General features: G+C 40.8%; 1 protein-coding gene across 6 annotated transcripts in view; it reads left to right on the forward strand.

The window, feature by feature from the left end:
- Positions 1–3,933: 3,933 nt before the first annotated feature.
- The window catches only part of magi2b (membrane associated guanylate kinase, WW and PDZ domain containing 2b), a 125,779-nt gene continuing 116,761 nt past the window's right edge, over positions 3,934–12,951 (forward strand). For 3 of the 6 annotated variants that reach the window (XM_072435666.1, XM_072435667.1, XM_072435670.1), the window contains exon 1: positions 3,934–4,520. In XM_072435666.1, coding sequence (XP_072291767.1) covers positions 4,223–4,520 — 298 coding nt within the window. In that variant the 5' untranslated portion in view covers positions 3,934–4,222. The remainder of the gene's footprint in view (positions 4,521–12,951) is intronic. The other 3 variants (XM_072435671.1, XM_072435668.1, XM_072435669.1) reach the window with 2 other exon arrangements.

Genomic DNA, 12,951 nt, shown 5'->3' on the forward strand with positions numbered 1-12,951 from the left:
CCATCCTTAACACTTTACTTGGCCAAATCCTCCAAATGTATCTCCTTCCGTGTGAAAACAGACCATACCTTGACTCTGACGTTGCCTGACTGTCTACATTTCACCTGTTTGTTTACTAAAAAACCAACTCCAGCTTGCATTTCCGATTGTGCACAAATAGGAAAGCTGTCACGCGTAGAGGAGCTAGCTAAATCCCTGCTAAAGCTCGATTGAAATTCGGCTTCGGAGTGCACAGCAGTGTGTTATTGCCTCTTTTACCTTCTGTCGTTGGCAGCCTGCATTCGATTGCTCAGTACTTTTCTTTGCATTTATGATAACGCCATAAAACACCATATTATAGCTATAATTCCAATGGGCGCAAACAAAGGAAGGTATTTATATGAGCACCTTTAGGCTGTGTGTTGTTGTTTCTAAGTTCCATGGGATGAGCTGCATATATTTCACAAAACATACATCATAAGGGCAAAGTATGAGACAGAAAAACATCACATGCTCAGTTCAATCAAAAATCCTGTGCATTTTGAAGGGCAATAAGAAATAAAACTTAAAGCAGCGCTGCTAATTTTAGACGGACCTCAAACTCTTAAGTGTGTGTTCTGCTGTTTTTTTCTGTCACAACTGCAATTGTGTTGAATGTTTTGATCTAGATATAGATACTGGATTCATCTACAATGTGTTATGTAACTGAAATTCATTGGAAGGTTGTTGAGGTTTGGAGGAAGTATTTTACAGAATTGGTTTATGATTGATTCCATATGTGGGATGATTTTGATTCCATAAATGTTACACAGTTCCACATGTTCTTGCTGTTTCCTCGTGGTGATCCGGATGCACAGTATATACTCCTCCAAGTACTAAGGTATTGGTACTAATACTGGATCTGGAGAAGGGTTCGGATTGGGTTTGGATTGTCCCATCAAAACATATATATTTTTTTTGTAGCTTTCTGGAGATGGAACGTCACCGCACGATTCCCTGGACATGTAAATTAAAACTATACATTGTAACATTCTTCAAGGAGATAGATATATTTTACAGCGGTGGAAGAAGTACAGACACCAGAGGAGAAAAAAAACGTTAAGTTTAAGTATAACATGTAAAAGTATTGAAGTAGCCTTTTAAAATGTTACTTTCACACAGATTTTTGTAGTCATTTATTGATATATATTTGTATAAAGCTGGAACTGGAACTAAAGCATCCACTTTAATATGTACTCAAGTAAAATACAGATAATTGTTTTACTATACTTACTTTAGTACAGCACTTTTTTGTACTTTGTTACTTCTTACTACTGGTTTTATGCCATATTGAGGCATATTAAAGCAAAAAGAACAACATTACCATGGAAACAAGTAGAAGGCAGCTTCAGGTCATATAAGTATCAGGTTTGAGTAAATACAAGCCCACTGACAATAAGGGCTATTCTAGTCACAAAGACATATCATGACCTCATGGGCTTTGTAACACCAAAGCAATGGAAGGAGTACTTTTACGGACTACGACAGTCTGAGGACTACGACAGTCTGAGGAATAAAGTCTGGCGGTAATGCAACAATTGGATGCTAACCGCCATAAAACAACAACAACAACAACAACAACAACAAGGGCATAAAAAAGTTGTTAATTATTTATTATTTACTTTTGGCCAAAAGGTTGGTGGGGCTTTAAAGAAGTATCATATACTTGCTAAATCGACAAGCCAATTGTACGAAATGTTAGAAAAAGTTACCAAGCTTTTCTTTCAAATCAAGTTATTATTCAAAATCTTTCAACATTTTCTTTTGCGTTTGACATTAAAGTATTGTGAAGATGAGGTTGGATTCATCAGATGAGTAAATATATTTGTATTTTCATCAGGGTATGGCCCATATTGACAAAAATATATAAATACATCTCGATATTCAGAAGATATTTGTTGAAGTATCAGACAAATTAACTTTGAAAGTGCAGAAATAGGACTTATGGAGGCATAGTATTCAAATGAAACAAAAGATATCTCTTAAACTTTTGCTTATTGACCGACTGCATTATACTGACGTTCCAATATGGTCATCTGCCGAGAATTTGTGTCAACCAGAACTTGCCACGACGATGACCTACATGCCAAGAAGACCCTGAAGTAACACAGGGAAGTGACATTTCGAGTGAATCTGTTCTACTCATGGATTATTTACTGCTAGAAAAGGCACTGTGGGCTTATGTGGTTGTGTTTATGGGGAATATATATAAAGTTGTGTACTAAAAAAACGCAACTGTCATCCTCTGTGCCTCTCTAAACCCGCAGCCTTTGACTTGAGTGATGAATTTTAAATGAAATGTTACTTTGCTGGCTTTAAATAGCAACTGCATTTATGGAAAAGTAATGGCAACTAAAGGATTTGTCATTCACTGCTGAGGATTTAAGCAATAATAGGATACCAATTATTGTAAGGGTGACATCGTTTTAAATAAGCATGTTGAAAGTAGCATATTGAAAGTTTGGAAATGCGTTTACACTCATGACTTACTACTCGCAGTGACTAAGTTGTTAGTGCAGTGGTCTGGGCCTCGGAGTGCTAAAGGTGAGTTCACTTTACAGTCCAGAGAGTGTTTACAAGCTTCACAAACTCCAACTGCATGTGGGCAAATGATGATACTATATCCCCAACCTTTTTCCTCACAAGGACCCGTACAATCGCAAGATTTTTTTTCAGGTATCGTTGGTGGGGGACACCTGCTGTAGACCATTTAAAGGTTTGTAAAGAAAAACATGGAGGCAAAAGTGAAGTGGAACATAATGTGATTTCAATGGTGAAATTGGGATTAGTAAAAGAATATCATAAAATATGAAAAATCCAGATTGTTTTGGCAAATGAAAACCACTCAGATGCATGTGAGTGATATCGTACATTATTTGTTTATATGTAGATAAGTTTGTTATCTTAAATTTTGGAGAAGGACCACACCCCTTTCACGCCCCTTCCTGCAGCTACACTATTTACGCATCCAGGTCACACACATCAGTGTTTGTGACCTCCGACCTTCTTCGAATGATTCTAATACATCTCCTAGATGGGGGTATCGAGTTGTTCATGTTTCTCGTATGTCAGTAAACTCTTGCTTTGTAGCTGGGGTTGTGGTCCCTGCTGGTGAAGTAGGAGATTATTATAGTCTCTTAACATTTTTGGTTAAAGCTAAATCTTGATTTTTAGGTTTTACTGGACAAATATGTGCAGGAATGTTGACCACGCAGTAATTTTACCATTTTATCTACATTATTAATTTACATACTAAAACACAAATTATACTTTTTGTGAAAACACAATTTTGAGGCCTGGAAATGTTGAATTTCCAGTGTGTTGGTTCTCTAACAGACATACTAAAATTGTAACAATGAAGAGAAAAAAAAGTCCCTTATTTTTAATTGTAAAGACTTAAACCATTAGGCTAGTATTTAAATCTGATGGCAGTTAAACATTGTGGAAAATGTGTTTACTCTACGTCGTTACCACATATAATTTTAAAAAGTATCCAACTTGAACATCACAACCAGAAGAAACTTTGGAACAATATTTTTTTTAAATTGTAGGTTCAACTTATTTCTAGTTATTCTAGTTTACTGCATCCTACACAGAAAGATCCCTGAGTGTTCTTAATTTGCCTCTCAGCCAAACCAAATTAGTTGCCAATAGACTAAATAATCAGCACCAAATGTTGCCTTAATATGAGCTTTTTCTTTAGCCTAGTTCTCAGTGGCTCTGTATGCAAAAAGCCCGGTTAGGTTACAGTTATGCAGATGCAGTACAGATGCAGTACACATGCAGTACAGATGCAGTACACATGCAGTACACATGCAGTACTTTGCTGCTGTGTGATCCAGAGCCTGAGGAAGCGCCTGTGGCAGTGAGTGAAGCGCCTCCTCTCTCAGAGTCTCCATCCTTTGACGCCCAACCAGAACCATTCATCTCTCCCTCCTTCAGGCTTCACATCCGGGTCATCCGCCAGTGTCTGTGGCTCGCGCTGAGAGCCTGACAGTGGGAAAATTCCTCTCTTCGCAGCCGAAGCTGTACCGCAGCCCACCGGCCGACTCCGCGGCTCGCCGAGCGGACACTGCGCCTGGCGTGCACCCGCTGATGATGGAGCCCCGGGCGGTGTGAGGCTGCGCGCACAAAGGCAGGGAAATGACACGGTAGGAGAGGACTGTTGTATGGGCCAGCCCGCGGAGATAAACTCGCCCTAACGATGTCTAAAAGCCTCAAGAAGAAAAACCACTGGACCAACAAAGTCCACGAAGCGGTGATAAACCGGGGGAAGGAAGGGGAGCTGGGCTTCGAGCTGAAGGGAGGCGCGGAAAACGGCCAGTTCCCGTACTTCGGCGAGGTGAAGCAGGGCAAGGGGTTCATCCAGAGCGGCAAACTGGCCCAGGATGAGCTGCTGCTGGAGGTCAACGACATGCCAGTGGCCGGGCTGACCACCCGTGACGTGCTCGCCGTGATCAAGCACTGCAAAGACCAGGTCCGCTTCAAGTGTGTCAAACAAGGTGAGCGACGTGCTGCTGCCGCGCGAGCACCGGGGAGCGCGTGCCACTGTTGTGCGTGTTATTCAGATGTCATCATGTGTGTGGTGGTCTGCCGCCGTGTGGAGGACGCGTACGTGTTCATTTAGCTTATTAGTGCTAATGATAAGCTCCCCCTCTGTAATGAACACGAGCGTGATCTCGCAGACACCGGGCCGAGCTGCCGTTTGTTTACCGCGGCGTCGCTTCTCCGCTGGCCGCAGCCTGGAGGGGGTGTGTCCGCCTAGACATCACGCCACTACCCGCTGTTTACTCCGGGTGTTTGGCAAAGAACTGTGTCTTCTGAGCAGGCCATGTTTTTGACTAGACTTCAGACAGATGAGGTTTTGACAGCACATTTACAGTCACCACAGCATTATAAATAAAATAAGCAAACATGTTTCTGTCATATTCTCTTTATTACAGTTTAATAGGCTAATGAGGCTACTTCGCTGCTAAATAAGTCACCTAGCTAACATGTTTTTCCCGCCTTCGTCGACATGCGTGAATATGAATCAAACTTTCGATATATCAATCAAATAATATGAATGAGGACTTTTCTGGTGATAAATGTCTTCAGTATTAAGCCGGGGAACATAGTGCCTTGAGGTTTTTCCAGGGTAAAAATTGCAATTTGAGTTCATGGATACACACATGGATTGAATTGAATAGTTCACCATTTTGCTGTGTCCTGAGCAAACTTTGGCTCCAAAAAAGGAAGCCAAACATTCACTACTGCCAAATTTTAAGAAACAGACAACATTCGCCTGACTGTTATTGTTTTTTTTTGGCAATGTTTATTTGGTGGTGTGCCGTTTCAACCATTCAAGTGTCCCGCAACTCAAAAAAAGGTTGAAAAGGGTTGTATTAGCCTCCTGCTATAGTCTACATGGTGTGTCTATGGATCATTTCAATAACATACCAGAATATACAACCGCTGTTAGTTGCATAAGCTATGTATTAGGCACAATATGGGACAAGAACACTGATATAAATCTTTTTGCAAACAAATATCCTCCCTCTTGTGGGAGTATTTGTGTTGGAGAATTTGCCTGTGGTATGCTAAAGTCCCAGACCACCACAACAGTCCATTTGTGTGTTAACTGAGTGACCTGCTTCTGTCAGACAGTGTATACGCAGAACGTGTCTATATACGACAAGAAAATTCGATCGAGGGAATGGCATTGCAGATAGTCATCATTAGTTTCTCCCAGGCCCCACTTTAAGTTCTAATAACCCTCCACAGCAATGATTTTTCAAGCGTGAAATGAGCATTGTAGTGGCTTGGGACACTAAATGTGTCATTTGTCAGTGTTCTTCAGTCAATTAAACCTCATCTACTCTATCAGGACTAAACCAGTTCTGTACTAAGACCAAACAAGGTCTAAACGTGTATTACTATGACTAAACTAGCACAAATCCAGTTTTAATCTTGGGATAAACCAGCGTAGGTCGGGATGCAAAAAGTTCTATGGATATGCAAAGTTAGAAAATACTTGCACTAATATAACCAGTGCAAGAGTGTTATTAGTATTAAGATTATAAGAGTTAATTCTAAATTATGTTTTTATTATTATACTTCTGTGCCTAATCTGTGTTGCAACACTAGAATTTACTCATTGTGCGACAAATAAAGGTTATATTATCTTATTATAATGTAATCTTTTTGACAAAGTAGTTTCATAGTCACAGTTACAGTTAATTATGAGCGAACAAAGACATTTTGGTCTTAATACTTATTTAGTTCTAAACCACCCCTAAACCAGGATTTAAAGGAGACATAATATGCTATCAACTTTAATGAGCTTTTAACCTTGTTACAACAGTGTTTACTCAAAATTGTAAAAAAAATAGATAGTAGTTAGAGTAGTCTTGTGTTTCAGGCTCTTGTCCTAAAAGAAAGTCCTGTTCCCACCTTCCCCCTATCTCCGCCCACATCCCTGTACTTAGTTGTGATGCTCAAAGTGCTACATTACAACACCTAAATAATTATTATGGTGAATTGTCTTCATGAAGAGGCGGAGCATATCAGTTTTGCAGTTTGCAGGAAGTCAATGTTGCTATTGCCAAGCCCTTTTGGAATCAATATTTTGTTTATCAAGGAAAAATGTAAAATGAGGATGTCTGCTTTAACCAAGACTAAACCACATCTAAAGCGTCACTGTCTCCTCTCTCCTGTTGTCTTTGTAGCTTGAACAGGATTGATTATTGAGTTCGAGTTGCTGACAGCGATTGTGGCGCGTGGTGTGAGGGGTGAAATGCTAATGCGCATCTCAGCCTCCTTTCTTATCCATATAAACATGAGTCCGCCTGGCTATTGCGCACTGTCCTCTCTTGCTCCATGTGATCAAATGTCTGCCTGCCTGCTCGTCCTTGAGTGCACAGCTTGTTTTCTTCTTTAAAAACTGACTACATCTCCATCTCCACTGTCTCTTTGTTCTCCTCGTTCGTATTTGAGATGAGACGAGAGTTTGGAGAGTATTTATGGCACAGACAGATGCTGACACACTCGCCGGGCCCACTGAGGAATTGTCACGAAGCAAAACCAGTCAATTGCTCCACTCCGCATCATCGTCACTATACTGGAGATGGATGTCCTGTCTACAGTAGTGTGTGACTGACCGTGCATGCAAACAGGCAAACATCTGAACAGGCTATTTTCAGGCGTGAAGTGCTGTATGAGAGAACTTCCTATCAGGAGTTGTTTAATCTGCGTGTGTGTCAGATCTTTTGAGATGAAACATTTGCTGAAAAGACGTCAGCAATGGGTGAGAATGGTGGATTTATGGAGCACTCTCAATATTCAGACACTGATGGTGATGAATAGGTGACGTGGCGAGGCTGAGAAGGCTGATGGTTCTGCTGCTACGGTACACATAGCTTGAAACAACAGGAAGAAGGAGGAGAGAGTGCAAGGGTTTCCGCACTGTAGTCAGTTTGTTTGCTACAGTTTTTTTAATTCCAGTCCCCATTTAATGCGCGTTGGCACAGAGTAGGAACTAGGGACTGGGGCTATGAATTTTTTAGCTCAGCTCATGCTCAGAGGCAGGTACCAGTCAGACCATGCAGGAAGCTTTTGGCAACACAAATACATTTGCAACACTGCCTTTGCTGGGAAATAAGTTTAATTCATTTTCAGATTCAAACAAACGCTTGTAATCCACTCTACAAGATAAATTACATTACACATGTTGCTCCCAAATATAAAATGTTTCATTAGTAAATAATATCTGCCATTCTGAATAACTGAATTTGTGTTTCACTGTTAGTTTCATTGTTGTTTGAGCTTTTTGTGCATTGCAGTTTTATGTGCATTGGTTTCCACTGCCCAAAAGGAGTAGAATGAAGGGTAAAAAAGACTTTTACACAACACTATGCAGATGTTGAAGCCAGTTAAACCCACTTTCAGCCGCTGTTGCTGAACTGGGTGGTTCCTATGACTAAATAGGGACTGAGGGATTATGGGGACTTATGCTGCGTTCCAGTCGTCCTCGGAGGTCGGAACTCAGACCTCGGAGTGACGTTTTCTCTGAATTTCTGTGTTCCAGTGGTCAAATCGGAAAAACAATTACCATTGTATTACAGTATTTATGTATTTACCTTTATTTCAGTAGGAAAGTCAGTAATGACTTAATCAAGTAATAAAAACAAGGAAAGTGCTAAAATCAGCAAAAATGCGAGTGCATTTTTGTAAATTAATTGACCCAGACATTGTTATTACATTTCCAGGTGATACAAATGTATAAGTGAAGAAGCTCAGAGGCAGCACAGGTTCAAACACCACAAGAGAGAGCAAATAAAGGTGACAAGTACTATCACTAATGAAGCTGTCGGGTGTAAATAAACAACGATAAAATATAATCTGTCTACCCATTCTCATGAAATCAGCACTACAAGCATCAATGGATTCACCTCTTTGGATATTTTTTTTTATTACTGATGAACCAGAATAAAACTAAATTGTTCCCACATAAATTAGTCACAGATGTGCTGATTTTGAACACGTAGAACCGTCAATTACAGGGATCATCGAAGTGAGTCTTTTGGTGTAGGTACTTGGTTGAGTTTTTACATTTCCAGTACAAAAGCATTCACTCTGTTTACTAAATCAAATCTTCCTTTGTCTCTGTTATTATGAGTTCCCAAAGACAATGCCACACCTTCACACCAGAGTACAGCCTCAAATTGACAGCTGCTCTGATTGATTTGCTTGTAGCTATTTTCAAGGCACATGGGAAAAGTAATGGAAAAGCTGTTGTGTTGCATGTTGGCCCTCCCACTGACTAGCTATTATCCAGGGTGCATTCTCACTGAAGCAGCTGGGATGGCTTTACATAAATGAACCAGAACGTGTTATTCTCTCCTTGATCGGTATGTGTTGATAACTAAATCACATGATGCGACAATATTGAAGGGAGGTTCATAGTAGCAACAACTTTTTTGTCTCTAAAATATCCCTGTCATGCTTTAAGTGAAGTTATTATCATATAAATTTAAAACTACTTTTTAAATAATTGTATAATATGTAGTCAGGGTGAGCAATGTGCCAACTATATTCTCAAAACTTTGATATTACAGTTTAACAGTAGTATCTTTATAAAGTCTAAAGATATCTACTTAGAGTTCGCACTTCTCTGTGATTGGTTAAATTCCCTGTCACTCACTCAGAGCCTGACGGAGGCTGACCAATAGGAGTGAAAGAGCAGCGTTACATACTACAGCAGGGATAGTTTTCACCTCTGCAAGAAAAAGGCCAATTTCTCCTGATTATTAGTATTGCGATTGAGGTATGTGTTTTAAACAGTCGGATTCTGCTCAGAGTTCATGCTGTAAACAACTCCAAGAGAATTAAACTAAAGCATTAAAATGAGCTTCTTTTACAATATGTGCTGGGGAAAGACATGAAAGAAAAACATGTTCTACCCCATTAACATTTAGGTTAGGGTTAAGACCTAATACTAATACCAGGATTTGGAGAGGTCTAAAGTAAACTAAAGGTACAACAAGAAGACAAAAGCGCCTTCTAATATCTAAGTGTAGTCTTTGCGTTTTCATAATGGCGCCAACTTAAATTGACTCGAGTCACCCAAACTATTTTCTTAAGAATGAATTTGTATGGTATCTTTTCTGTTATTACGTATAAGTGAATGTAATGAGTACAAGATACACTTCCCTCAGCGGACAGTGAAGTCTAGTCTGGTCCTCTCCAGGTGCTGCTGACTGGGAGAGTGCAGGTCACTGAGGGACAGCACAGGATTATGTAGCTCCTATAATGTGAACACACGGTCTGTCCAGTGTCCACACAAACAGCTGTATCTCTGTGACCAGCTGCACTTAGAGAGGGAGGGGTCACACTCAGACCTCAGCCTGACCTGACCGTCCCCTGCTTTGATCCCAAACCAGCACAAGTGCTAGACAATACACAGGACTTTGAACAAAGGTTGGTTTGTTCCTATCACATTGAGATTTACTAAACCAAATTATATGGTAATTGTTTTCTTCATCAAAATATTGGATTCGTTTTGTTTCTTTCAAGTCAAGTCAAGTGTGTAATACTGTTTTGTTTTTTTTGCCAGTCATTTCAGTCTCTTTACTGCTTGTACCTCCCCATCTCATCCCATAATTAGTTGTCAAGTCTGCTCTAATTAAGTGAAGGGGACATATGTAAAAATCAGCATTGGTTACTCAGAGCTGTATTTTGATTGATTGAGTCTGTATGTCTTATCCTGCATTCAGGCTTCGCCCACTTTTCTGTATTTACTTGTGATTGTTTAAAACCTTTAGCCTCTGGAGCTTATGTTATAACATTAAAAAAATGTCACAGCCATTTTTCAACAATTAAAACAGAAATTATAATCTGCTTCTTGCTGCGGTGAAATATCACTATGAGAGTAATATGTTTTCTTTAATAAAAAAATGTGATGAACATAAACCACTCTGACTGAAGTGTAACGAATAAGACTGAAGTGGCTTAGTACATTTAAACAGTACATTTTAGAGGGTGTAAAGCTTTAACATTAAACCCAACCCACAACAGCATCCTTCATTTTTATGCCTTGTCTGTAAACTCTGGTCACAACAGCTTGAAGTATTTTATTGTAAATACCAGATCACTGGACTTAATAACAGACCTGTGGTGCTGACGTCTGTAGTCATGAAGTCATTTGTGCTCCTGGTCCTCACCCACCTCAAGTCCTTCGCCTCCCCCCTGCTGGACCCCCTGCAGTTTGCTCTGTAGACAACATCATCAACCTGGCACTCCACTTCATCTTGCAGCATCTGGACTCCCTGGGAACCTACGCCAGGATCCTGTTTGTGGACTTCAGCTCTGCATTCAACACCATCCTTTCTACTCTGCTCCAGGACCTCAAGTGGGAGCCCACCATCAGCTTCCTCATCAAGAAGGGATGTACTTCCTGTGGCAGCTGAGGAAAGCCAAGCTGCCAGCGCAGATGATGGTGCAGTTCTACACGGCCATCATTGAGTCCATCCTCACCTCCTCCATCACTGTGTGGTACGCTGGAGCCACAGCCAGGGACAAACAGAGACTACAGTGCATTGTGCCTCTGCTGAGAAGGTGATCGGCTGCAGACTTCCATCTCTGCAGGACCTGTACGTCTCCAGGACTCTGGGACGAGCAGGTCGGATCACAGCTGACCCTTCTCACCCTGGATGATGACTATTTGAGCAACTCCCCTCAGGCAGGAGGCCACTCCCCTCAGGCAGGAGGCCACTCCCCTCAGGCAGGAGGCCACTCCCCTCAGGCAGGAGGCCACTCCCCTCAGGCAGGAGGCCACTCCCCTCAGGCAGGAGGCCACTCTCCTCAGGCAGGAGGCCACTCCCCTCAGGCAGGAGGCCACTCTTCAGGCAGGAGGCCTCTCTCCTCAGGCAGGAGGCCACTCCCCTCAGGCAGGAGGCCACTCCCCTCAGGCAGGAGGCCTCTCCCCTCAGGCAGGAGGCCACTCCTCAGGCAGGAGGCCTCTCTCCTCAGGCAGGAGGCCACTCCCCTCAGGCAGGAGGCCTCTCCCCTCAGGCAGGAGAACCTGCCGCCACAAGAACAGTTTCTTTCCCTCTGCCGTTGGACTCATGAACACTTCTTAACACCTGCCACTTTAACAATTATTCAGCCAATACTATTCACGCACAGTTCACTTTCTGCACTTTTTCTGACCGTCTGTACATTTTTTGTGTAAATATCTGTGTCCATAATGAGACAAGTAAATTTTTTTACCTGATTTCATTAATAATTTCTTAATTTATACATGCCATATTTGACTCTATAGACATTGTTATTATTATTTTATTATTCATTGTTTTATGTTGCACCTTAACGCCGAGACAAGTTTCTATGTTTGCAAACCTGTTCAATGACAATGGCAATAAACCTTTTCTGATTTCTGATTTCTTTTACACTCATTGATAAAGTATTATTACAATATCTTGAGCTCTTATTCAAAATGAAAACACGGTTTGACTGGCTAAATGGATAGTGGGTTTGAGTGAGCTGGTAAATGTTTGCGTCCTTGTTGAAGCCGCAGCAGGAGCAGGAGCTGAGTGCGAGCGGCTGTTGGGCTCACTCAGGCAGCCTTGACGGAGTGCCATGGAGATGGAGCTGCTGGCTGCGAGGTGTGAGCCGTGTGCACAGAGGGAAGTGTGAATGAATCTGCCGTCGTGTCTTTATGTGGAGGTGAGAGCTCTGAAAATACCACCCGCTGATGTTTTTTTAATCACGCTTTGTCAGTTTTCAAGAAGAGGCAAGGAAATGCATATTAAGAAGAATTCTTTGTTTAATTGTAAAAGAAAAACTGTATCACACGGCTTATAGTATTTTCATGTCAGGTTTAGACCGGATACGGAGCTCTTACAGTCCGGAATAATAAAACTATATAAATGCAAATCACAAGACAGAAGGTGGTAAAAATACAGAAATGGTCTCTTATTCTAGTTTGAGGGTAAATCAATGACTAATGATTCCACGTCAGTTGGGCTGTAACTATTAATCTGAATAATCATGACTAAATGTGCTACAAAGATTGTTGTTGATTGTTTACTTGAATCATTGTCTGAACTATACAGACTCTAAAACTCTGACTCTTAACCATAGGGCCACAAAATGAATATAATAGTATACAGATACAGTTAATATATGAAATGGTAATAATACAATACAATTTGTGATTTGAATTCATATACACTTATATCGAACATTACGTGGACTTATATTACAATATTCCAAAATTCATATTGTCCCGAAAGCAAATGTCGCTATATCATGAACAATATAACAATATAATATTGCAGCTCTTGTTTAGCTTCATTTTTAGCTTAATTCCCCTTCTGTCAGTCATACACTCTATACAAACTACTATATTTATACATTTTAAGACAAATGTGGTGAGATGTTTAAAAGTACTTT

The sequence above is a fragment of the Eucyclogobius newberryi genome, unplaced genomic scaffold (assembly GCF_026437365.1).
Source record: "Eucyclogobius newberryi isolate DKJ021-1_F unplaced genomic scaffold, fEucNew1.0.hap1 SCAF_7, whole genome shotgun sequence".
NCBI classification, from domain to species: domain Eukaryota; kingdom Metazoa; phylum Chordata; class Actinopteri; order Gobiiformes; family Gobiidae; genus Eucyclogobius; species Eucyclogobius newberryi.